This window comes from Canis lupus, chromosome 3 (genome assembly GCF_048164855.1).
Source record: "Canis lupus baileyi chromosome 3, mCanLup2.hap1, whole genome shotgun sequence".
In the NCBI taxonomy this organism is placed as follows: Eukaryota; Metazoa; Chordata; class Mammalia; order Carnivora; family Canidae; genus Canis; species Canis lupus.
The window spans coordinates 38729746-38755736 of record NC_132840.1 but is presented as its reverse complement, the minus strand read 5'-3'; the positions used below and the strand labels follow the sequence as shown (position 1 = coordinate 38755736).

Genomic DNA, 25991 nt, shown 5'->3' with positions numbered 1-25991 from the left:
GGTAGGTATTGACATTGTTGAAATTCAATAAATACTGTATAAATATCATGGCTCACCTTAATAAATAAACATTTAAATAAAAAATAAATTTTAAAAATGAATTCAGTAGTTTAATAATGCTTTAGGATATGAAGGGTAATATTCTCATAATCAAATGGATAAGAAACAAAACTATGAAAAATGGAAATTCTCGTCTTTGAAAATGTAATCTCTGAAATATTTAGTGGATAGGCCTCACAGCCAAGAGATCATAGACAAAAGAGTCAATGAACTTGAAAACAGACTATTAGAGTGTATCTAATTGTGAGAGAGAAAGGAGGAGAGGGATGGAGGGGGCAACTGACACAGGGAGAGGGAAGAAGACAGAGAGAGAGGTGGGAGAGGCAGAGAGACAGACTGGAAAAAAAAGTCCCTCATAGGCCTGTGGGACAATAGCCAAGGTTCTCAAATATATGCACTTTTGAGTCACTGTAGGAGGAATAAGAGCAGATGGGGCCTTGGTAACTGAGGTAGGGCTGTTAGTATGGGTGCCAACGAGGATACCCACATATAATATAGACACCCTCCGATGATATTAAGGGGCAAATATATGGCATCATCCCCCAAGGAAAGTACCTACGCCAGGGGCGGTACTGGCTCATCAGGACCAAACCTCTACTGTATTTGATACATGAAGATCTTCCATATCTACTGCCTGTAAAACATTTGTCTTATTGCTCCTAGCTTCACATTGCTGATGTTTCTTACTACTACATTAGGAAATGTATTCCTGCATGGGCCACCACCTATGCTGAAGTTTACAATCACTCCAAATGCTGTGTCTGTGGAAAGCATCTTTTCCTGGGTCACTGGGAAACCATACTTCTAAGCACTTTCTTTTGTCTAATAGGTATATTAACCTTGTGTTGCTGTTTATACTGCTGTGATGGTATGTGGCTGCAATATTTACTTATATTTAAATAAGTAAATACTGACAATTTCCCAAACTTGGTGAAAGACAGAAATTCACAAATTTATGAAGTTTATTAAACCTGGGAAAAGAAGGCTAAATCCAAAGAACACCACATGTGGGATACCATAATAAAAATCAAAGATTAAGAGAAAATAAAGAAAGTAGCAGAAGAAAAATAATATGCTTGTAGACATGGGAAAAATAATACATATGATGGTGCCAGGATACAATACAGTAACATCTTTAAGTGCTGAAGGAAAACAAACAAACAAACAAACAAACCTGCCAACCAAGAATTCTATATTGAGCAAAAATTTCTTTCAAGATAGAAGGTAAAATAAATTCATTAAAAAAAAAATAAGAGAATTTTTTTCTTTTTTTTTTTTTGTTGCCAGTACAGCTATAAGAGATGAATAAATGTTAAAGGAAACTCATCAGGCTGAAGGGAAATACCAGACAGATTTTTAAATTTTCAGAAAGAAATTTAAAAAAAGGGAAATGCTGATTATGCAGGTAAATACAAAAGATAATGTTTGGTTCTGAGAATTCTTTGAAATACATATGATTGTTATGGATGGAACTGCATCACCTCTCAAAATTCAGATGAGAAGCCCAAACCCTCCATGTGTGACTGTATTTGGAAATGGGGACTTGATGGAAGTACGTAAGGTCATACAAGGTCATAAGGGTGGGCCCCGAATCCAGTAGAATTGCTGTCCTTATAAGAAGAGCAAGGATCTCCAAAGCCCTCTCACTACATGCATGCGCCTGGAAAAGACCACGTGAGATCATGGTGGGAAGGCTGCTGTCTACAAGCCGGCAAGAGAGCTCTCATGAGAAATTGAACTTTCTAGCACTTTGATCATGGAATTCTAGCCTCCAAACTGTAAGAAAATGACTGTTTATTGTTTAAGCCACCCAGGTAATGGTATTTTGTTATGGCACGCTGGGTAGACTAATACATTATTTAAAGCAAACAACATAGCAAAAACTATATTGTTGGACATAGAGCCTATGTAGCTATCACACATACTACAACCACAGCATAGAGAGTTGGCGGGTGGCAAATGGAACTATAGAGTTGAATGCTTTTTATATTTTACATGAAATTATACAGTATACAGTCTAAATAGACTGAAAAGTTTAGGACGTTTATTGTATGTAATTTCTAAAGAAATCATTTAAAAAAGAAATTTAAAAAATCATGCCTAAAAAGCAAATAGGAAGATTAAAATGGAATTCTGAAAGCTGCAAGATATTTCAATAATCCAAAAAGATGGAAGAAAAGGAGAGACAGAGAAACAAAAAACAGAACCACTGGAGAAAACAAAGAGCAAAATGGAAGACCTAAATCCAACAATATTCATCTTTGCATTGAATTTTGGATAGTTTTAACACTCTAAATATCAAAGATTACAAGACTGCAGAAAAGCAAGACCCAACTATATACTGTGCATAAAATATGCACTTTACATAGAGTGGGACAGAGATAATGGTGCTCTGACTGATGGTGTTGAGAGTAAGGTTGAAAAAAGAAAAAACCAGATGGAATGGTGATATACATTTTGGAGTTAGAATCCATAGGACTTTCTGACTGGATGTGGGCAGAGAAGGAAAGGAGGAGTGAGGAATTAATCCAAATTTTCTGGCTTCAATAAAAATATAAATGATGGTGGTCTTTACTCAGATGAAGACAAATAATTCAGGATCAACACAGAAAATATAAGTTACTAGAGTCAGAAAACGAATTCTGGAATCCTTCTTCCCCCTGCCTCCCTGATATTGAATCCATCTTCTTTCCATTGATAGCAATGCTATCCTTTAAAAACCTTGACCCCTCTCTCTTCTGTACACTTCATATCCAATCCATCAGCTCTACCTTCAAAATATATCCTCAAATACAATCACTTTTTACCAACTCCAACGCCACCATCCTCACGTCTTGGCTCTACACAGTAGCCTCTTTCTGGCATCCCTGCTTCTGTCTCCACCACCCTTACTCCACAGTTTATTCCCACCATAGCAGGCAGCAGTCTGAGTGATCTTTTGAAAACTACCTCGTATGTGTCATGTGCTCATTATTCTCCAGTGGCTTTCCATTGCACTCAGAGTAAAAGCCAAAATTCTAACAGTGACCAATAATATAGCCCCAAATTACCTCGTGAACTTATTCCCTACAACTCTCATTTTGGTTCCCTCTGCTCCATCTTTGTGGCATCTTTGCTATTCCTGTAATACCGCAGGCAGGCAATCCTCCCTCAGGACCTTTGCACTGGTTTTTCCTTTGGCCTGGTATGTTCTTCCCCTAGGTTTCCAAAAGGCTAATAACTTCCTTCCCTTCCTTGTTGTTATGTTTGCATGTGACATCAAAAAGGCCTACTCTGACCACCTTATTTAAAATTTCAAACTGCTCACCTGAAACCATATTCCTACTTCCTCTTTTATTTTTAACAACTTATACCATAAAATAAAGTGTACTACTTTTTCTTATTATTTATTTTGTAGAATGTAAGCTTGACAGGGAGCAGATTTTTGGAGTGGGGTGCAGTAGAAGCTGCTTTATTCCTTGCCTATTTCTCAGTCAGAACAGTACCATGAACGTAGGTGACTCAATAAATACTGATTGTTTAAATAAACATCACTCTAAAGAGTTTAGACTTTATTCTACAGATAACTGGAGAGGTATCAAGAGTGACAGGGTCACATCTATGTGCTTTTGTCACAATTCTTAAAGAGGATGTCGTGGAATATTTGTGTTCCTTCAAAATCATATGTTAAAATCCTAACCACCAGTGTCATGAATGTATTGGGAAGTGGGGCTTTGGAGAGATGATGAAGCATGAGGGTGGAGCCCTAACAAATGGGATTAACACCATTATAAGGGTTTGAAGAGACCAGAGTTCTCCCCTCCCACCATGTGAAGATACAAGGAAAAGTCAGTCCTCTGCAACCTAAAAGGGGATCCTCACCAGAAACCAACCACGCTGCTGCCTTGATTTTGGACTTCCAGCCTCTAGAGTTGTGAGAAGTAACTTTATTTATTTTTTGTTTGTTTGTTTGTTTGTTTGTTTGTTTTTGAGAAGTAACTTTCTATTGTACATACATCAACCCGTCTGCAGTACTTTGTTACAGCGGCCAAATGAAGACACGGGTTAGAGAGGGAAGGATTAGAAGATTAGAAGGAAGAAGGTAATTAGGGAGCTGTGCAGGAATCCAGATGGGTACACAAAAAATACAGTGAAAGCCTGGGTAGGAGAGAACACAGAAGCATTTGTTTAATGCAGAGTTGGTCTCTATATCCATGAAGTCATTCCAATTAGTCAATGTGAAATGCGGGGGACACACCCAAGTCCATACATAGGTTCTGTCAATACTGATACACATGCTTTTTTTTTTTTCTCTCATGGCCTTACGAAGCCTGCCAACTGGCTTTGCTTCGATGTCCTCGAAAAGAAAGTCACACCAACTCACAATAATTGCTTCTCTGTACAAGACGAGTGTAAGAAAAACTAAAAAAAAAATGTACCTCCACAGAAGTCAGGTCCAGAGTTATGGAGAGTTCTGGGTCTTCTGGTAGCTGACTTGGGTTTGAACGCAAGCTTTCTCACTTGTAACTATTAAGATCTTGATCAAGTTAGCTTATTGTTCTGAACCTATCTATTCACTAGTAAAATGAACAGAACAACACTGACCACACAGACATGCTGTGCAGATTAGAGAGAATGCTAAATCTTAATAAAGGGCCTGAAAGTGTCCCATTGTAGATACTCTTAGTAGGCGGCAGGGGTGGGGCAACCTACATCAAATGCCACACTGACTTAAAATTATCAGGCTTGTATCCCACCTTCCAAGTAGAGGATAAGCTATTAGAGGACAGGAGTCATGTGACTATATTCTTGCCTGGCCCAGAGTGATCACTGTAACATGAGGAAAGAATGAATGAATAAAGGAGTGAAATCACCACCTCCCTCCATGCACAGCACTGTGTAGAGTGCAAATTCTTCATACCCTACTCATGGAGGACTGATGGACCTCTTGAGGCTCTAGCCCCAGGCTGAGTGGCAGTGGGGATGGAAGGGGAAAGAGGCCTCACAATGCACAAATGCTAAAATTCTGAGCACACAGCATCTTGCTACTTTGTGACACTGGGGCTCAAGTTCATATATTTAAATTCTGGGTTCAAACAATTCAAAAGTAGGGCACCTGGGTGCCTCAGTCAGTTAAGTGTTTGCCTTCGGCTCGGGTCATGATCCTGAGGTCCTGAGATCGAGCCTCACATCCGGGCTCCCTGCTCCATGGGAAGCCTGCTTCTCCTTCTCCCTCTGCCACTACCCCCTGCTTGTGCTCTCTGTCAGATAAATACATAAAATCTTAAAAAAAAAAAAAAATCAAAGGTAACCCCCACCCAAGCCCAATTATTCCAGAAAGCCAAAGCCACCACAGAGGCAGCTTAGGAATTTGACTAAGCCTCCCTTACTCTACACCTCCCCCAATGAAAATGACTCCAAGTTAAGACAGACAAGAGTGCTTGCAGAGAGGGATGGCCAAAGTCCAGCTGGAAATCAGCTTCAGCATCTGGATGCAGTGACTGCATGGGCTGGTGTTCTATGGAAAAGGTCTGGGCAAAAAGCAAGGTTTTCTGCACAGCTATTCTGGAGAGAGTATTGACAAGCACGAGGCAATCCCTGCTGGGTGCCCAATTGATGCAACTAAAATCAATCATCCACTGGATGGAGGCATGTGCCCTTCTAAAAGGAAATAAGTGTCAGTAGCACAAGCTTGAAACGAGTGAAAAATGTATCCAAATCTTAGTCAAATGAAACTGCAAGAGGTCCAGAGCCAGAAAAGAGTCTATTCTGTTTTTTTTTTTTCCCCCTTCATCCTGAAGTTAACCAGATGGAGATTTTTTTTTTTCCTCAGTACCAAGCTATTCACATACTTGGAATGAAGGATTTGCTTTGGGATGGAAGATCTTTTTTTTTTTTTTAAATTGTAAAATTGAGACAAAATAGCTTTTTTTTTTTTCCTTCCAAATCTAGAGTTTAGGTAATTTTTTTCTTTTTTTTCTTCCCTTTTTGCTCCTCCTTCCTTTCCCTCTTCTCCTTTCTCTTCTGCTTCAGATGGTATGTTTGTGGCTGTGTGTTTAGAATCTACTGTGGACAATGTAATAATGGAGCAGACACTTGCAGACACAGCATATCAGAGATGTATATTTGAAACAACATAAAACATATAACTTCCTCTTACTGTATCCTATGTGAAAACAATGTGTTGTAAAACCAGAGATCAGAATTTCACAACAGACTACATGAGGATAAGTAAATGGAAAGGAATGGCAAACGGCAAGGGAACCACATAAAAAGGCCACTGGTGGTGCATCAGGAATCTCTCTGGGCTGGGCCTGCTACTCTGAGTATGCATTCTTCATCTATCAAATATGGGTACAACTGTACCTATTTCACAGGGATTTTGAAAAGAGAATTAAATGAGATAGTATATGCAAAGCTCTTGGCATTGAGACTGGGAAATAAGCCTTCGAAATAAATATTAGGCATTGTGGTTATTATGAATCCCATTCAAGGATTAACAAGATTATGTATATAAATCCTTTCCACAGAAAAATATTCTCAATAAAGTAGGATTTTTATTACTATTTTAATCACTATTATTCTTATTTCATCTCTTTATTCTATAGGCTGTTTCTGTCTCTTTGCTTGCCTTCTTTGGACTAGACTGTGGCTCTACTGGGTAATCTGCTCTGTTCTTGATTTAGATTTTGCCCCATCATGCTAGCTTCTGGATTTCCCAAGATTTTGCACTCCATAACCCACAGGTCAATCATGCCCCACTTGTATGGCCAATGAAACTATTAAGTAGAGTTGTCCAAAGTGTAACTCCAAGTGAAGCTTGGTTGGTGATGGGGCAAAAGCAACTAACTAGGCCAATGATTCCCATAACTCCTGTCAAAAGTCATAGTAGACTATTAGGAAGATTTTATTAATGGCCAGATAGAGGTCACATTTTTATTTAAATTCAGGCTCATGAAACAGGCATAACCAATTCTTATCCACAGAGATATGTCATAATGTTTGGGCAAAGATGGCTTATATCCATAGCAACAGAGCAAACTTTGAGCCAAATACTGCAGAAAGTATTTCCAGACTGACACAGATGTTCAATTTGCATATTAAGTCTCTGAAAACCTGTTGATAGACAGCTTCATGGACAATGCATCATGCACAAAGAGTTGGTTTACTGGATCATTATCCTTGTTTAAAAAAAAAAAAAGAAAAAAGCCTCTGGATTGTGTCATCTATGAGTTCTGGGTCTGAGAAGGGTGATCAGACTATGCTGCAGGGTTGAAACAGGCTATATTTCAGTAATGGGTTTTCCATGTGTCACAGAAAGGGAATGGATATTTAAGTTAAAAGTTGTGTAAACATATGACACTCATTTAAATAGGAGAGTATGAAGCCCGAGTCCCCTGGCACCTTCATATAGCAATGTCAATATCTCAACTTCTCTAGCAATGGGTTATTAAGACCAATCAGATGTCTTTATTTTATAGACACTGAGCTTCCCTACTAGACAATGAGCTCCTCAAAGCCAGGGTCTGAGGGAAGTCTCATTCATTAATTTATGTCTGTAGCCTGGCACTAGAGCAAGCACACAGAACATGCGCTTCAAATCCAGTCATCCACCTATGTTTCCACCGACTTTGAAAGAGAGTATGAGGCAGCTAAGTATAAAATAGCAATGTACTAAGAAATGGAAACAATGATGATTTGCATCCATAGCCAGCTTTGGACCTGATCACTTATAATTTGGTTGAACATTTAGAACAATTGGTACAAGACTGAGACCATAAACAGACGATCTCAGTGTAACCCAGCAAATATGAGATTGGCTAACTGAGCCTAGGTCTCATTTTCCTTTGCCTTCCACATGTAATCCCTCCAAGGCTTGCTGATCTCCTGACCTCAGTTCTCAGTCATCATTGCCACTGTCCTCATTCAAGCCCATATGGCTTTCTGTCTGTGGACTAACCTACTACAATTGGTCTCCCCACCTTCAGCCATGTGCTCTCCAGCCTTCTTCCTTATGGCTGCTAGCCAGAGTTTGTACTTTTTTTTTTTTTTAAAGATGTTATTTACTTATTCATGTGAGAAACAGAGACATATGCAAAAGGAGAAGCAGGCTCCCTGCAGGGAGCCTGATGTGGGACTCAATCCCAGGACCCCGGGATCACGCCCTGAGCCAAAGGCAGACGCTCAACCACTGAGCCACCCAGGTGTTCCCAGAGTTTGTACCATTGAGATCTGAACATGTGCATCCATTCTTCCAACCTTTCACTGCTTCCCCTTGGGCTACCAAAGATCAGTTCCTTAGGATGTTCCACAGGGACTTAGGATGTGGTTCCCCCTCAGCTCTAACCTTTTTTTTTTTTAAGATTTTATTTATTCATTCATGAAAGACAGAGAGAGAGAGAGAGAGAGAGAGAGAGAGAGGCAGAGACACAGGCAGAGGGAGAAGCAGGCTCCATACAAGGAACCTGATGTGGGACTCGATCCCGGGACTCCAGGATCATGCCCTGGGCCAAAGGCAGGCGCTAAACTGCTGAGACACCCAGGGATCCCCAGCGCTAACTTTTATTATAAGCCATTCTTCTAAGAAAAGTTTATGCCACAGCTGAAACTTTGGACTATGCGCAATTATCTCAAATATGCCTGTTATTTCTCACTCCCATATTTTTGTTCCTACACCAGAAGATGCAGGAACTCAGCATAAACTCTGCAAAGAGTTTTTTAACCTAGCTTTATGCCAACTCCATGCCTTGTCCCTCTGGTATAGTATTCATCTCACTTTTATGGGTCTTGTATCTTTCCTATTAGAAAACCTCATGGATTCAACATTTTTTTAAAAATTCAATTAGCCAACATATATAGTAGTACATCATTAATTTCAAGTGTAGAGTTCAGTAATTTATCAGTTCCATATAATACTCAAAACCCAGTGCTCATCACATCAGGTGCCCTCTTTAATGCCCTTCAGCCAGTTACCCTATTCCCCTTCACCTTCCTTCCAGCAGCCCTCAGTTTGTTTCCCAGAGTTAAGAGTCTCTCATGGTTTGTCTCCCTCTCTGATTTCTTCCCATTCAGTTTTCCCTCCCTACCCCTATGACCTTCTGTGCTGTTTCTTATATTCCACATAGGAGTGATATGTATATTCCACCATATGATAATTGTCTTTCTTGGACTGACTCATTAATCAAATTTTTATCAAGCACCTTCTATGAACTGAGATGGAAGCAAAGAACAATGCTTTCAGGCACTGAGCTAGAAGCAAGAAAAAGTATGATATGGCTCTTGCTTTTAAGGAGCTCATAGATTTCTGGAAATGACAGATTAGTAAACCATTAAGAATAATAGAATACTTTAAGTAGAGTTGTATCTTAAAGGACAAATAAAATTATCCAAGTGGTAACACTCTGAGCAGGGAAAAAAAACACATCCAAAGGCGCAGAAGAGTAGAATAACATAAGCCATGAGGAAGTTGTGGGCAGGGTAATCTAGTCTTAGTGGCAAGTACATGAATGGGACTGGAGGGGAAGAGCCACGAAAGGTATGATGTGTCCATAAAACTATCTATCTCCAGGGGTATGGAGAACTACTGAAAAATTTCAGCTGGTGAGTTACATGGTCTTTTTTTACAATGTAGAATATCACTTTCACTGCCATGAAAAAAAAAAAAAAAAGGATTTTTGTGTGAAAGATAGGTGACAAGATGGGTTAGTCATCATTGCCTGGACCAATTTCCTTTGGCAAATGCATGCTGCCTATGCACCATATGTTAGGCTGTACACTAAGAGAAAGCTAATTCTTCTGATTTTAGGAGCCTGCAAATCTTCCAGATACTGGGTATATGGATAGTGTGACAAAATGGGCTGGTCAGGGCTAGAAAACATTTAAACCCAAGTTGAGAAAGTGTCAACTTACCAATTTTCCAGTAACACTCTGACCACCTTCATTCAGCCAGAACCCAGGGATCATGGCTGAGAAATAAGGGCCCCAGACCCCTGGTACAAAGATTGGGTCTTTGCTGATCTGAAAAGAAAAAGGCAAAGTAGATGAAAATAACTGATGCTCAGGACTAGAAGCCTTACCCTCCTCCCATCCGATGTTTCTATGACCATGAAATTCAATTTCTCATCAAATATCTTCTTTGGTAAGAGAGTCATTCCTTCCAAAGGAAAGGCATGGCTTCATCTTTAGAGGCCTTGCTGATAAAGTCATTCAGATGTTAGGGTAGTAAAAGAGGTCTTTTTGAAAGAAACTGATGAGACATTTCTTTGCTGGCTCCCTCTCTGTAGCAGACTCATTGCAAAAATGGTGCCCATTCTCTATCCTCCATGTATCCAACCCCTTTGCAATATGACTTTGCAGCTCCTCTCATTAACAGGTGGAGTCCCCAGCCTTTGAGTTTGAGTCAGCCTGGTGACTTGTTTTGGCTAAGAGAATGAGATGGAAGTGACACCATGCCAATTTTCCAGGCTTAGGCCTCAAGAGGACTGTGTGCTTCTATTCTTCTTGGTTCTCTACCTTTGCCAGAAGAGCTGAGAGTAGCCTGCTGGATGGAAGAATAAGCAACAGAGCTGAGTCTGCCCCAATATAGCAAGTGACATCTCACATACAAGAGATAACCCAAACAAGATCAGCAAATCATCCTAATCAACCAGCACTAACAAGCCCAGATCACCAGAATCACCCAGACAACTGATGACAATCTTAGTGACATACAACAAGATGTGTATTTTTGTTTACAACTCTAAGATTGTGTGTTTATTACCTAGCATTTCTGTGGTAACAGATAACTGGTACATTCCCTTCCTTCTACACTTACTAGTCAACGAATAGCATGCCATCTCCCTCTCTTGGGAGCTGAGGATACAGAGATGAATCAGAGTTTCTGTCTTCAAGAAGCTACCCACCTAGAGGGGAGCTCTACAAGTAAATAGACAAATAGCATACAGTATGGTACACAGGATGGTAAAGACACAACACAAAATGTTATGGAGGGGCAGAGGGGGTAAGGCATGAATGGTCTCAGAGAACACAACATCGCTTAGATGTAGGATTGAGCCAGGCATGCTAAGTCAAGGGAATGGCTTGAACAAAACCATATTTCAGATTGTGGAGATGCGTAGTTAAAGGTGGGGAGTAGGGAGGAAAAGTGAGTGAGGCATATCAGGTCTACTCCCACATACCTTCTGGACAGGCAGCAAACCTATTCATTCATTTGTTCTACAAATATTTATTCAGCCCTTATCATATGCTTGGTACTATGTCACATCCCAGGGATATAGAAATGAACTGAATATTCATGATTTCTGCCCTCATGAAATTTATAGTCCAGCATTTTAGCACAGGAACAAACTTTCTTTAAATGTCTTGACCTGCATATTCCAGTTCCCTTTTCACTAAACCAGCGAGTCCTAAAATCAGTAGGATTTCCAACCCTCAAACAGAAAGGAAGTGAAGACATGGGAACAATACAACACTGTTAACTTTAAATTCCGTGAAATAAAGATAATTTATGAAAAGGGACACTTAGCACCTAAAATAGGAAGAATGTCAGGGAAAAAAGAAAGATTTTTGCAAGAAAAGACAGTTCGGCTTACATTGACATATCCACTCACTTCCTTATTGGCTCAGCAGATGTTTCCTGAATCCTCACTGTGATCCCATCTGCACCAAGCATTGGTAATGAATGTCAAACAAAACAGCCTAGGCCCTGCCCTCATGAAGCATTCTATCTTGAGACGGGGACAGATGAGAGTGATCATTCAAGTTTGGCCAGGAATCTCCTAGGCTTAGCACTAAAGGTCTTGTGTCCTAGAAAACCCTTTCATCCTAGGCAAATGGGACAAATCATGGGGCACTCTCAGATATATATTAATCAGATCATCACACGAATGTGTAATTATAAATTGTGGCAAATGGATGAAAATCAAAGGGTACTGTAAGAGCAAGTAAGTGAGGTACCTAATCTAGTCTAGGGGTCACAGAAGGCTTTTTTCAGGAAGCAATATTTGAATTAAGATGTAAATCATACACAGAAGTTGTGAGGGTGTGTGAGTATATGTATGAGCATGTGTATGTGTATGTTTGTGTATGTGTATAGGATATGGAGACTGTTCCAGCCAAAAGGAGCACACACTAAATGGTCTTTGTTTTTGTCACTTTGTCTTTGCCCATGAAAATTTCTCACATGCTGGGCCTAGGCATTACTCATCCCACAGTGTCTTTGGGGTGAATAAGACAGCTCATGTTCACAACCACTTAGAAACCAGTGTTTGAACAGGTGGATGGATAACCACCGAAGTCAAATCATCTCTTGTCATGTCCTGCACCCTTCCTCTTCTAGCACTATTAGCCCCATTTGATAGATTAGTCTCAGAGAAGATGCTGTATAAGCTGTCCACGGTTACACAGTCACTGTTCAAGGTGGGATTTGAACCCAAGCAGATGTTGGCCTCCAATCGTATGGCATATTTTATTTCTCACTTGTATACATAAATTTGTTTGGAAGATTATATATCACCCCCCACCCCATGTCACAATTTATTTAAGCTTGTTACTGAGTCAGCTGCAGGAGAGCTTCACTGGAAGATGAGGGTCTGCTGCTCAGAAATGTCAAGTGATGGCTTTGCCTCGCTCTGTCCAGGGAGAAAATTTTGAGCTGTTTGTGCTCACTCTTTTGAAATGGCACATGCTTCTCATCAGACATCTGAGTAAAGCAAGGAAACCAACACACAGAAATATGTTTCCCACAGCATTTCCAATCACTTCTAAACTCTATGTTCTTGGAGAAAACAAGTAATAGTTTGTTTTGAGAGAGAGAGAGAGAGAAAGAGAAGCACATTTGTATATTTCTGTGTGCTTTAATCCTTTGCAATAAACCTAAATATTTAAGGATATTTTTGTGAAAGCCCTTTCCCATCCTGATGGCTATCTTGGCCTGGAGGTTGCTCTGTTCCCAAAAAAGGGAGTTCATTTTACTCCACTGATAATAATTGTCTGTACAGAACATTGATTTCCTAGTAATAGTGGTCCTGCTGGCAATCACAACAGCCAAAATTGACTGGGTACTTATTAAAGGCCTTATTCTAAGCATATGATAAGAATTAAACCACTTAACTCTCATAAAAACCCTGAGGGGAGATTCCATCACTATTCCTACTGTATAGATGGGTAAACTAAAGCAGAGAGAGTTTAATTCCATGTCCAAGGTTATAAAAATGCAAAGCAGCCAGGCACCACACTCTGCAGGTTCTATATTTGTCTCTGCCAAAGCATGGTCTTATTTTCAGGCTACCATCACTTCTTTGAATCTTTCTTTGCCTCTCAAGGGTAGAAAGCAAGGGCCATCACAACTAACATAGACTCACTCAAATGGAACACACCTGTTGGCCTTGATGACAAGTTAGGGAATCTGCATTTCTAAAAAGCTTTTGATAAATTTTCCCCAAAAGGCTTGTGAAGAGCAGAGGAAGAGAGCATGGGTTGAGTCAAAGACCTATCTTGATTCTATTCCACCCTGCCATATTCCAGCCAAGGGATCTTACACGATCCTTCATCTTTCTGGGCTTCAGTTGCCCCAATTAAAAAACAAGAGGGTCAATATGAATGTTGGAGGACTTTGGTGAAGATAGAATAAGCTGTCAACTACAAAGAGCTTACTATATATGTTCAATACCAAATACACGTGAGTTCTCCTTGAAATGAAGCTCGTGTGATGGAACAGGAAGGTGACAGGACTTGAATGTGAATGACCACAGCCAGAAGTAATTATGACCAGGTAAGAAGGTCTCTAGATTTGCTCGTGGTCTGATTTAGTCACTATTCTTACCCATGAAGTAGAAAATGATACAGAAGTAAAGCTTATCATATTTTCAGATGGTATAAAGATGGGAGGATATTATGCTCTATTTTATGGAGCATGTCCAAATTAAGATTCAAAATTACTTCAAAGAGCTAGAACAGCAAGCAAAATACAAGAAACTAGCTAACATTTGTTGAATTGTATTGTTAAACATTCATACTTAAAAGGTACCGGAAATATTCTCTTCCATAATATTCCTTTTCATGGGTTGGGTGGCACATGAGTATTCAATTTGGTAGGGTCTAAACACTATGTACACATGTGCCATATTCTTTATTTATGTGGGATAGGGAATAAAATTATAGAAACCGGCAGTGATACAAAACATTTGGTTGCACACCATATGCCAGGCACTGAGATCAGCAGCCAGCCTATAAAAATAATAAAGTTAAATAATAATAACAATAATAATTACTAGTAAGGCATGGCCCCTTTCCTCAAAGGGCTCCTTGTCTATAACCAGGCAGACAAGTGGTGGAAATTTAGAAATTACAAAAAAGCGTGCTAAGTATTACAGTAAAGTAGGGAGGAGTGTGGTAGAAATCGAAGCTGCAGGCACTTTCCAGAGGTGGCCACAGGGGAGCTAGGCCTGGATGGAGATGTAAGTGTTCCCTTACGTAAAGGAGGGTAGCCCAGGCAGAAATGATTGAGCGGGCAAGGCTCACACTCATGAAGCTGTACAAGCAGTTTGGTTTTCATGAGGGCTTAAAGTTCTGAATTTTACTTTAAATAGAAAGTCATGGGGCACGCAGTGGCTCAGCAGTTGAGCATCTGCCTTCAGCCCAGGGTGTGATCTTGGAGTCCTGGGATCAAGTCCCACATCGGGCTCCCTCCATGGAGCCTGCTTCTCCCTCTGCCTGTGTCTCTCTCTCTGTCTCTCATCAATAAACAAATAAAATCTTTTTTTTTTTAAGTCATAAGGTTTGAAGGATTGGTATATTTTTGTACTAATATACCCTACTGTTCATCAAAAATTTAATTTTTAAAAAAGCCACAGCTTTAGAAAAGGAAAAAAAAAAGTCTCAGGGAACTAAGTCAGGCAATGACAGTAAGAAATAATCATATAGAAATAAAGATAATAATAAGAAACAATAAAAGAGTAATTGCTAACAGTTACTGAGGACTTATAACATGCCAAATAGTCTCCTAGGCTCTTTACAGACATTCTATCATTTAATACTCATGACAGCCCAGTGAGATAGGTCCTATTATTATACTTACCCCACAAATGAGGAAATCTAAATTGAAGGAGGTCAGATAGCTAGTACACAAAAGAGGAGTAGCTTTAGATTCAAACAAGGTCCAAGCTACAAATACCAACTTATTACCCTCTGCAGATTTTATTTTCCTCATCTATAAAATAAATAGGTTGGCCAAAAATATTTAGTATCTCCTTGGTCTTTGAGATTATCTAAGATCCCATGAAATTGAGTCATTCTTCCTCAGCTGGTCAATCGGAATTCTCCAGCAAGCAATTTTAACACAGGCTCTGCCCTGTGGCTCAGGGGATCACACTGGGTGATCTTTTGGGGCTTCTCTAAGCACCAACTTTGCCCCACCACCCCGGTGACCATGGCCAGGATTATCAGGGGCCTTTCTTGACTGTCAGCTTCATGGGTTGTATTTAATGGCTACTATCCATAACATCTGCCATTCACATATCATTATTCAACAAATACTTATTAGACACACACTGAGTTCAAACTATCACTTCAAACAAGAAAAGATACAGAAAGACAGGCATCAGAGCCATGTATTCTCCTGAGGTTGGCAATCTGGTAGAAGCTGGAGTGCAAGATGGTCTGGGGATAACTCTGGTATTAAGTGATTTGTAAGTTTATATTTGTGTTCACACTTGCAATTACCCTGATAGTACCTGGAGTCAAACAGGCACAGCCCATCTTATAAGCTGAAGACAAAGGCAGGAGGAGGGTAAGCAAACCACCCCGGATCACAAGGATCGAAATGGTAGAGCAGGAATTAGAAGCCTCTCTCCATTTGTTCCTGCCTCTTTTCATGTCTATGCCCAAGCTGGCTCCATGTCATCGAAGGCTATGCTCTTGTCAGCTGAGCTGCCCTGCAGTGCTAAAGCCCAAGCGCCTGCTCACACCTCTTGCTGGGAGAGATGACTGGGCTCAGAGCAGGGAGCTACTCCAGCAATTTCCGTTCTGCTTTGCCCCCACCCCATCATACCGAGGTTGGACTAAACCTCTGGCAGGGGCAGCAGGCAGGCTCCAGGCGCCAGTGGTCCTGGGAGGGAACAGGAGGTTTTGTTTTGAGTGCCTCCAGCCAGGTTGGGAATTTTAGAGGGTAGCCGCAGGCATGTGTGGGACTGAGTATTTCCGTGGTGGCTCATCTCTCCCTCCAAATGGACTGTGCTATCGTCTTACTAGAAAAAAACCATTTATACACATTCCAGCCAACTCCCAGCTCACTACACAGTACAAAAAAAAGAGCATAGAGAATTCGGTTTTTGAATGGGGCGCTTAGCACTGACCTCTATTTTTTTGCACTTCTCAGATTAAACTGGAATGAGTTGTGTGCCTTTTCTATGAAATAGTGAGTAGACACATCTTATCTCAAAGACTGAACATGGTTTACTAATGTGAGCATAGACCTTGAAGTTAGACAAATCTGTGTTTCAATTCTGGTTAGGGGGGCTGTTTATTTTTTTATTTTATTTTTTAAAAGATTATTTATTTATTTATTCATCAGAGACACAGAGAGAGAGGCAGAGACATGGGCAGAGGGAGAAGCAGGCTTCCCACAGGGAGCCCAGTGTGGGACCCTGGGATCACACCCTGAGTCCAAGGCAGATGCTCAACCACTGAACCACCCAGGTGTCCCAGAGGCTGTTTATTAGCCATGTGCCTTTGAATCTGTCTGAAACTCCATTTCCTCATCTATAAATGGGATAATCTCACCTCCCACAGAGTTCTGTGTGAGTCCTAAGTGGTATAACGTAGATAAAAATCTTAGGACATAACATGGCTCTCAAGAAATGTGAAATGAAAAAAAAAAAAAAAAAAAAAAAAAAAAAAAAGAAATGTGAAATGATAGATGGTTTAACTCTACTCCTTTTGGGGACAGTGCAAAGATCTGGAGTACAAACTCCTGAGTTCAGGTCTAGACTCTACCTCTCCTTAGTTCTGTTTCTTTGGGAGGCTCTTCTTCCTCTTCCCTCCTAGATTCACTCCTCTGTGTCTGTCTCACTCACCACTTCTCCTGGGGTCACCTCATCCATGTCCATGTGTGCAAAGGCGATTTTCATGCAGCTGAGTCCCCAATTTTTCTCCCCAACTCAGGCCTTGCTCTTGAGTCCAAAATTGGGCACCTGACCTAGATGTCTAATCATCGTATCCACAATAGAGCTTGCCATCCTTCCTCTCAGGGCTGGTCCTGTGCTGGGGTCCCTGTCTGCCTATTTACCCAACCACTAGAGTACCATTTTTTTTTTAAATTTTTATTTATTTATGATAGTCACACAGAGAGAGAGAAAAAGGCAGAGACACAGGCAGAGGGAGAAGCAGGCCCCATGCACCGGGAGCCCGACGTGGGATTCGATCCCGGGTCTCCAGGATCGCGCCCTGGGCCAAAGGCAGGCGCTACCGCTGCGCCACCCAGGGATCCCTAGAGTACCATTCTTAACCTTAAGACCCAGTCACCTTTCTCCTCTGCCCCATAACAGGTCCCATGTCCTGCCAATTCTATTTTTTAAACAAAGCTTATTTCTCCCTGTTGCTACTGCACTAGTCCAGTCCTTTGTTATCTCTTCCAACAGTAATTAAGCTGGTTTCCCTGTCTCAAAAACTGCCCTCCTCCTGTACCCCCAAAACCCTCCTCAGAGAATCCAACTTCCTTACCTCCAAAACAATGATTCTTCTAACACACAAACCTAATTATATCATTCCCTTAACATGCTTTAGAAGTTCCCCATGACACATGAGACCTTTCTGACCTGGCTTTTATCTATGGGTCTTGCCTTAACACACATGGTACAATTTCCTCATCATATACCCCATCATTTTTACCCCACTGTAGCCTAGAAGCTAAGTGTGCCATTTTCTCATCTCTGCATCTTCATAAATTCTCCTCTCCCTGTCTAAAAGGCATTCTTTCTGACCTCACCCTGACTAACTCTTCCATGTCCTTTTATAGGATTTAGCTCAATATTATCTGCTCTGGGAAGCTTCTCTAAACTCTGACTGGCTAAGTTGCTTCTTCCTCCATCTTCCAATGTTCTAGTATATGTGCTGCTGAAGCGAGCACTTCCTCCATCTTCCTTAACCCTCTGTACTTCTATGCTGTAGGCTGTCATATGTTGTATGTATAAGTGTATATACCTGTACCTATAAATCATATGTAATGTGTATTTAGTATATAATATGCATATAAAATGCTTTATAAATAAGTCATGCAATGTGGCTAATGGCTAAAATTAATAACAGTGTCACAGACATTCAGAGCAATAATAGAATAGAACATGTGTTCAATCACAGAGTTAATGTGGCACATAGTTAATAAAGCTCAGGCTTGCCAAACTTTCCTCTCCTCTATCTGGAGGTTTCGGAAAGGTTAAGAGTCCTCCAGGATAGAGTATGCCCTTCCTAGAAATCCAATCCCTTTATTTCAGTTTGAGCAAAACAAGAACACATGAAACCTGTCCACAGATATCTCTTGGGGCTTAGCAGTTTGAGCCGGCAGGAGGGCACTGAATGGGTTTGTCACCCAACCAAGCAGTCCACAAATTTGGGATGGAGGGAGACAGCCAAATGTTGCTTGCAATGTCCTGAGTTCTTTGCCAAGTATTTTGGACTCCTTAAACCCCGAATTCCTTACTCTTCATCATTTTGAAACCCATATGCGATCACAATAGAAATGTAATCCATATGTTTCTCATTCAGATACACTTAAAACACACCCAAAGTTGCTTTGCAAGAGACTGAATAGCCGAGAAAACTTTGAGGCCTTCCTAAAATTTCCCCCAATTTTCTCTCCCTTGCAGACAAGAAGCCACACTTAGCCTCCTCTATACAGATTCCTGACTGGCTCCAGGGAGCTCAGACCAGCTTTCAGCCTTGAAAGCTCCAAGAGCCGTATGACCCCAAAGATATAAAAATCATAGCTTGCATCTTTTTCACAGCCTAAACAATCTGTGGTGGGTAAACAGTTATTGGTCTCTTCTGTGGATCCTGTGAGGCAGGGAGGAGGGGCTGGTGGCGTGTGCGAGGGAAGGGGAGGCAGCTAATGAGAGGAGAGAGGATACCCTTTTCGGTGTGGTGGTCACCAGATGGATTCTTAGCTCTGTTCCAATGTCACATAGTGAGCTGGACTCTGAGAGTCAAAACCGTATCTTCTATTTCTGTCACGTCCCCAGGAATGAGCATAGGACTAATTGAGCACTTCTCAAACATGACCCAGCCAACGCCCTCGTTTGATTCTAAACTAGCTGTTAGGAAAAGCAGCTCTCTCTTAGAGATTTCAGTTAAAAAGACTCTAGGGTGGCCAAACAGCCGAGGCTGACCAGCAGGCGCGGACAAGGATGACACAGCCTTTTCCCTGTAGCGAGCGCAGGGCCGCCCCACGCACAGCACCTCTGTCAGACAGCCTCTGATTTCTGACTGCGAAACTGTGGACACCTCCTCTTCCTGCCCAGCTCCTGATCAGCTTCTGAGTTTCCCTTGCTACGACCTTTTGTTTGGATTCCAGTGTCTGGTCTCAGATATTGTATCATCAATCTGACCACAGATTTAGAGATTGTCTGGTCTGACTCTCAATGTTTAGTCCTAACTTGCTATGTGACTCTAGTCCTCGGGGTGTTCATCTGAAAAACGGGGCAAATAGGACCTCTTTTATAGACTTGTACAGACGAAATGTGGCACAGTCTATTACAGGCCTTGGTACAGTGCCTGGTACATTCAGTGACCCAGGGAAATGGAGCCTGTACTAATATCATCACCTCTATACTGGCCAAGGTGTACTTCTTATTTATGGAGCGGATTACACGGAGGCATTTAATTTTAAAAAGTAAGATCTGACACCACCTTGACGAGAATTCTGAAGTAGGGTACAGGGTTTGTATTGGCTCTAGAGAAGAACAAGCTACGAATCAACACGATCACTCAGATGGATTAATTTCTATTTGAAAGATCTGTCACTGGGAACAAACACAAGTGAGACGGACCCTGTTGACAGCGTATGGCGTAAAGGCAAAGAGAAGCTTGGCTGAATTATATCAGGGCCTCTTTTGAAAGAAGTCAGAATTCCTGGGCATTCGCATCAATCACTGCCTTTTGGAAGCACCCCCCCAAAGAGCCCACTCCTGCTTCTCAGGTTTGGCTCAGGGAATTTGGGACGTGCCCATACAAGTCTGGATCTGAAGAATCCCGATCTTTAGAAATCTTTCTGCAGTTTTGGCCTAAAACAAGATGAGAAGGCTATAAAGTGGCCAGGCAAGGATGAACTAAAAATTATGCATAGACACTTGTGTAGTTCCCTGAGAGATAGCAACAGTATTATCAACCGACAGGTATTTACTGAGTCTTCAGGCGAAAGACTCCATCCCTCACATCTTCTCTATAACAAAGCAGACTGCAAAAAGCATTAAAAAATCGTGATGGGGGATGCCTGGGTGGCTCAGTGTTCAGCGCCTGCCTTTGGCCCAGGGCATGATCCTGGAGTCCTGGGATCGAGTCCTACATCGGGCTCCATGTATGAGGCCTGCTTCTCCCTCTGCCTGTGTCTCTGCCTCTCTCTCATGAATAAATAAATAAAATTTAAAAAATTTCTTAAAAAAAATAAATCGTGATGGTTAGATGGGAGGAGGTCAGGAGAAGGATGGAGAGGGTAGGAACCCCATGTTCTTTGGTTACCTAACAGGTTATCAGGGACAGCACACATGTACCAGCACGCCCATGTCAGCGGCTATCCGGGCCCGCCTTCCTGCCATCGTGGGGCCTGGCCTTGGAATCCACCACAGGACAGTGTACCAGGGAGCCACCGCCATCAACTGAAGGGACGTCTGTGTGAAGCTTCTGTCATCCCCACACAGGGCACTTTACATCCATTTCTCTCACCTGAGATACTGCACAAACCCATGTCGCCCAGTTTTGATGGAAAACTGAGCCTCAGAGATGTTAATTCAAGTTCACAGGCTCACCAAGAGGTAGAACCAGGTTTTAGACTCAATCTGACTCAAGAGTCCACAGGCTTCCTGAGACACCCTTCTTAGAGGAAAAAAAAAGCTGTCAACAGGAGAGGCAAGGACACAGCCGATAGCACCATCTTCAACATCTGGTCTGGGGCCGGCCCAGCTCCCCTTGTGCCCTGAATGGGAGATGCCCCTTGAAAAGTCAATGGACATGATAGGATTTTCCTGTTGGAGAGGAAGGGAGGGAGGGAGAGAAGAGAAAAAGAGAGAGAGAGAGAGAGAGAATACATTCCAGTGGTATCTTTTCCCTCTTCTCCATATTCAACAGCAGTTCTTTGAGAATGCTGAGTGACTCTCATGTTGAAGAAAAAAAAAAAAAAGAAAGAAAAGGAAAGACTTAAAAATCGCTTCCCTATTTGAATGAGTTCCTAAGAAAGACAAATGGTCCACAGAGGTAAGGAGACTGAAGGAAGAAAAGGCACTCAGAGGGAAGGCGGACCCAGGGGGGTTTGCCCTCTGCCTGTACTCTAGAAAAGACCATGCTAATAAGTCAGATATATAAACACTGTGGAACAATCAGAAACAAATGAAAGGAGGACTTGAGAGGAACAGTGTTCAGCTGTGGCCCAGGGCCAGGAGGCAGCTTTTGTTATGAATAGATCATCTGCATGTGAAAGAGACCTGATTTTAACCCTTGGCAGAGGCTACCCAGTGTAGAAGAATGTATCAGGCCCATCTGGACTTCCTTAGAGAAAGGAGAAAAAAGGGGGCAATAGGGAAGAAAAAAAGGGGGAAAAACCCCAGCTATCTGTGAAATGATATGACATGATGCAGGGCAGGGTTACAGTCCTGTGAAAGTGGTTTAAACAGTTTTTGTGTTATTAATCAGTAACACATTTAGCTCACAAAAATAACAAATGACAATTATAATGGGCTTTTTTTTTTTTTTTGAAGGCATTACAGGTGAATGGGGAGGGTAAGGAAGGGAGGGTAGGCAGCCTGACATTTGCCTACTAGGTGCTGATTGCTTTATACACATTCTCATGCACAATCTTCATGATAATCCAGCCGTTTTCTCCAGTCTAAGGTGAAGAAACTGTGACTCACAGATGTTCAAAGATGTGTTTATGGTCATATAGGTACCAAGTGGCAGAAGTGATCTGAGTCCGTCTGACTCTGAAGGCCGGGCTCTTCTGACTATATCTGGCTAACTCAAAGAACTACAAAAGTCAGATGAATATAAGGGGCCAGTGGAACCAGCCCTCCCCCTTCCCGGACATTTGAGTTTTTGCTGTGGGTTTACAGAGACCGGTCCAGGTAGTGCCTAAAGGGACTCTCAACGAGAAAACCAAACCCCAATTTCTGGAGATCCACGTGCTTCCGTACGATGCTGCCTTCCTCCATCTCTCCACTCATCATGCAGTAATCAGAAACAAGATTAAATGAAACTGGCCACCAATGCCAGCCCTGGCTTCCAGGATGTGTGAATTCCGGCAGAACTCTGTGTGTGCTGATACTCTGTGTGTGTGGTGTAGACTTCTTCGCCATTGGCCTAGCAATTTGAGAATCTGGCTCTCACCTGAGGGACAGATGACAGAGTGAGGAGTAAGAGCTATTTTTCCATTTCACTGGCCTGTGCACTTAGGGTGGTGACTGAGCACTCAGCCATGGGAGTAGGAAACATCCCTGCACACCTGCCTCTGGGGGATACAGAGAAGGGTGTGGGGGGTTAGTGAAGCCTGGGGCCAGTGACACTGTTTCCTTCAGACTGCCTAGTGCCTTGGAGAGAGAGAGAGTTTTGGTCCAGCCAGGTCAGGAACCATAACCGCATGATCCAGCTATGAGACCCCGACAAGTGCCAGTTTCCTCCAGGGTAAAAGGCATGGGAGACTATTCACCTTCCAAGACATTGGGAAAGAACTGACACAATGCAGAGAAAGCCCTGACACACCACCTGTACATAGTAAATTATCAACAAGAGCTGATTATTTAACTTTCTGTACTCTTACTTTTTTTAAAGCCAGGAAATGTTTAATCTCTACTTTTCTGAGTTCAGAGTACAGACTGGCCCGGCTAATCCTGGTAAGGTGCAAACAACAGTGGTGCCAGCAGAGGGTGGGAATAGCTGGAGACACAGTGAGTTTTAGGTGGAAGAAATCTGGGTCTCATTTTTCATGCCAGACCAAGAGGATTGTTTGGATCTCAACTTGGGTTCCTAGTGAGTTCACGGTAAAAAAATCATCTAATGTTTACACTTGAGGCATTTCTGTTAATTGAGGCTCTGTACTCATCTGTCAAGAGTTTACGTAATAGCTGCCTTCTAGAGGGGTAGGGCTATTAACTGAGATCCTGTGTGCCAAGCACCTGGTGTGGTTTCCCCACACACAGTAGGAGCCTAATATGGGCAATGAGAGGGGGGCTCACAAAGCATCTGGGGACTGCTGAGAGTCAAGATTCTCCAGAACAGAGACACTTCAAGCAATTCTTCAGTAAACATTTACTTGAGCACCTACTACGGGGGTCAGGTTCTGTGGAAACAGAGATGAAGAGATGTTGCTCTTGCCCCCATTTTCAGTGTAATTAGGGTATGTGACAGTTAATCTACAAATAGCAAGATACTCTGATAAGCACCTCAAAACAGTTCTTAGTACAACAATGGCTTGAAGAGACTGTTATGGTTTGGCTGGAACGTAGAAAAAAAATCCCACAAACATTGAATTGCCATATACCGCAAGCAAAGGATGTCAGTGGCTTTACATGCACTATCTCATTTAGTAATTATTACAGGCCTAGTAAGACAGGTATTGGTATCCCCATTTTACAGATGCAGGAACTGAGGCTTACAGGGGTTAAATAACTTGCTCAAGATAAGGCTTGGAGCAGGAGATATAAAAAAAAACCCAAAAAACAAACCTATGAGTGGGAGGACAAGCAGAGGTCAGATCATGAAGGTTCTTTCGTGGCAGGCTAAGTGGTTGGAATTATTCTCTTGAAGGCAATGGGGAAATAATCCCGATTTATGTTTCGGTTACTTTGTAGCTAGCAGTCCACAGACCCACTGCCGTCCCCTCTCCAGCACATATTCAGGATTACCAGAGGCTGGACTTGCACAGTGGTTCATTTCAGTTTGTTCTGATTCACAACTGAATGCATAATGAATGATAATCACCTGTTATGTTGCCCAAAAGTTTGTGGTCACAGGCTACGTAAGTGTTCCACACAGAGCTGGGCCTTCCCTGGCCCTCTGGAGGCTCCAAGCTCCAGATCAGCTCCATGGTGGGTAAGTATGTGTGGTTTCTTCTATTTTGCTAAGTCAACAGTTCCAGGCAGGGGAAAAGAGTCCTTGCCTCAAAATATTTTTCTCCAAAACCCCTTCACTGCTTCACCTCATTCTACCCATCTCCTCTTTCCCAAATCACCCTCCCTATGACCTTCAGACCCTCTATGCTTTCAAGGTCAACTGCTACCTTGACCTTGGATTTTTAACCACCTGATCTGCCAATACATAAATGGTGATCCTGGGGCATCTCAAAGGGGCAGGGATCAACTGTCAGCCACTTCAGACGTGCTCTGCCCTGATTCAGTTAACATGTGTCCCAAGACCCTCCCTTCATCCCTCTTCCATGACATGGATGGTCCAGATGGCTAGCATTTGAATTTAGTTTTCCAAATCCTGACTCTCCCTGAGGACTCTGGCTTAAATGCACTCCACTAGCTCTACCTACTCCAAAAGTCTTTGTGAGGATCATCACCAGAGTTGGACTCAGATAAGGGCACCAGCCTAGAACCCAACACCTTACAGAGGGGCTCTTGCATGAGGCCAAAGGCAAAGGTACTCTTCCATGAATGCAATACCCTACATCAAGTATGTTCCTCATTAAATATCCCCTCCTCCCAGCCTGCTTCAATGCATCTAAAATGTCTACATGCTACAGAGGGTTTTCAGACAGCTCTTACAACCACTTATTCAACCAATACTTGATACATCTAGAAAGTAGGAAAGGCCATTCCTTTTTATTTTATTTTTTTAACACTTATTAATAAATGAGAGCAGGGAGGAGGGGCAAAGGGAGAATCTCAAGCAGACTCCTCGCTGAGCATGGAGCCCAACATGGGGTTCAATCTCACAACCCTAAAATCATGACCTAAGCCAAAACCAAGAGTCACACACTTAAACAACTGAGCCATCCAGGCACCCCAAGGCCATTGCTTTTTAGAAAAAGAGATGGAGGTCCTAAAAAATAAAAAATCAAATGAATCACTCAAGTTCATCTAGACAGAAAATGTTAGTCAAAATTAAGACTGTTCCTTTTATTTCTCTGTTGGTATAATATTGAGAATGGATATACATGATTTGAGAGAAGTAAAAAAAAACCTTTTCTTCCCCCAAAGCCATCATCCTTCTGGTCTCCTGTAGGATGATGCACCAGAGGAGAGCCTCAGTCACTTAATTTAAAGATTTGATTTTGGTAAGAAGACAGATGTTGCATAGGGACACAACCTATAATCAGCTGTACCATACTATAAAAAGGACATGGATGCATTTAAGATGGTGAGAGGCTCTCCTACATATGCCACACCAGACCTTTCTACAGAAGTTCTTGGTACAACTCAACAAAAGCATTCAAACATTAGAGATATCAGTATATAGTTGTGGCATTAAAAAATGGTGGGTTCCTTTGGGTCCTCAATACTGGGAGAGTCTTCAAGAACACCTTCAAGATATCAAAAAGGTGAGCATTCACCACCACTACATCTCCAAAACTTGGCACACTTCACAGTGGAATGCTGCTAAATGACTGTTTCATTCAAAATTTACTGAAAGCCAACTTTGTACCAGGGACTATATTAGACACAAGTGCTAATATAAATGAATGAGCCACAGCGCCAGCCCTCAAAGAATTCATAGCCACGTGAACAAGGAAGACATAAACCCAGGTAACTAAC

General features: G+C 41.9%; 1 protein-coding gene across 28 annotated transcripts in view; it reads right to left on the bottom strand.

Annotated features, from left to right (window-relative positions):
* The window catches only part of FGGY (FGGY carbohydrate kinase domain containing), a 413650-nt gene that overhangs the window by 123983 nt on the left and 263676 nt on the right, over positions 1-25991 (bottom strand). For 27 of the 28 annotated variants that reach the window (XM_072820441.1, XM_072820456.1, XM_072820442.1 and 24 more), the window contains one exon: positions 9949-10056. The exons of the other annotated variant lie outside the window; for it this stretch is intronic. In XM_072820441.1, the coding sequence (XP_072676542.1) occupies positions 9949-10056 (108 nt within the window). The remainder of the gene's footprint in view (positions 1-9948; positions 10057-25991) is intronic. 28 annotated transcript variants of the gene reach the window in all.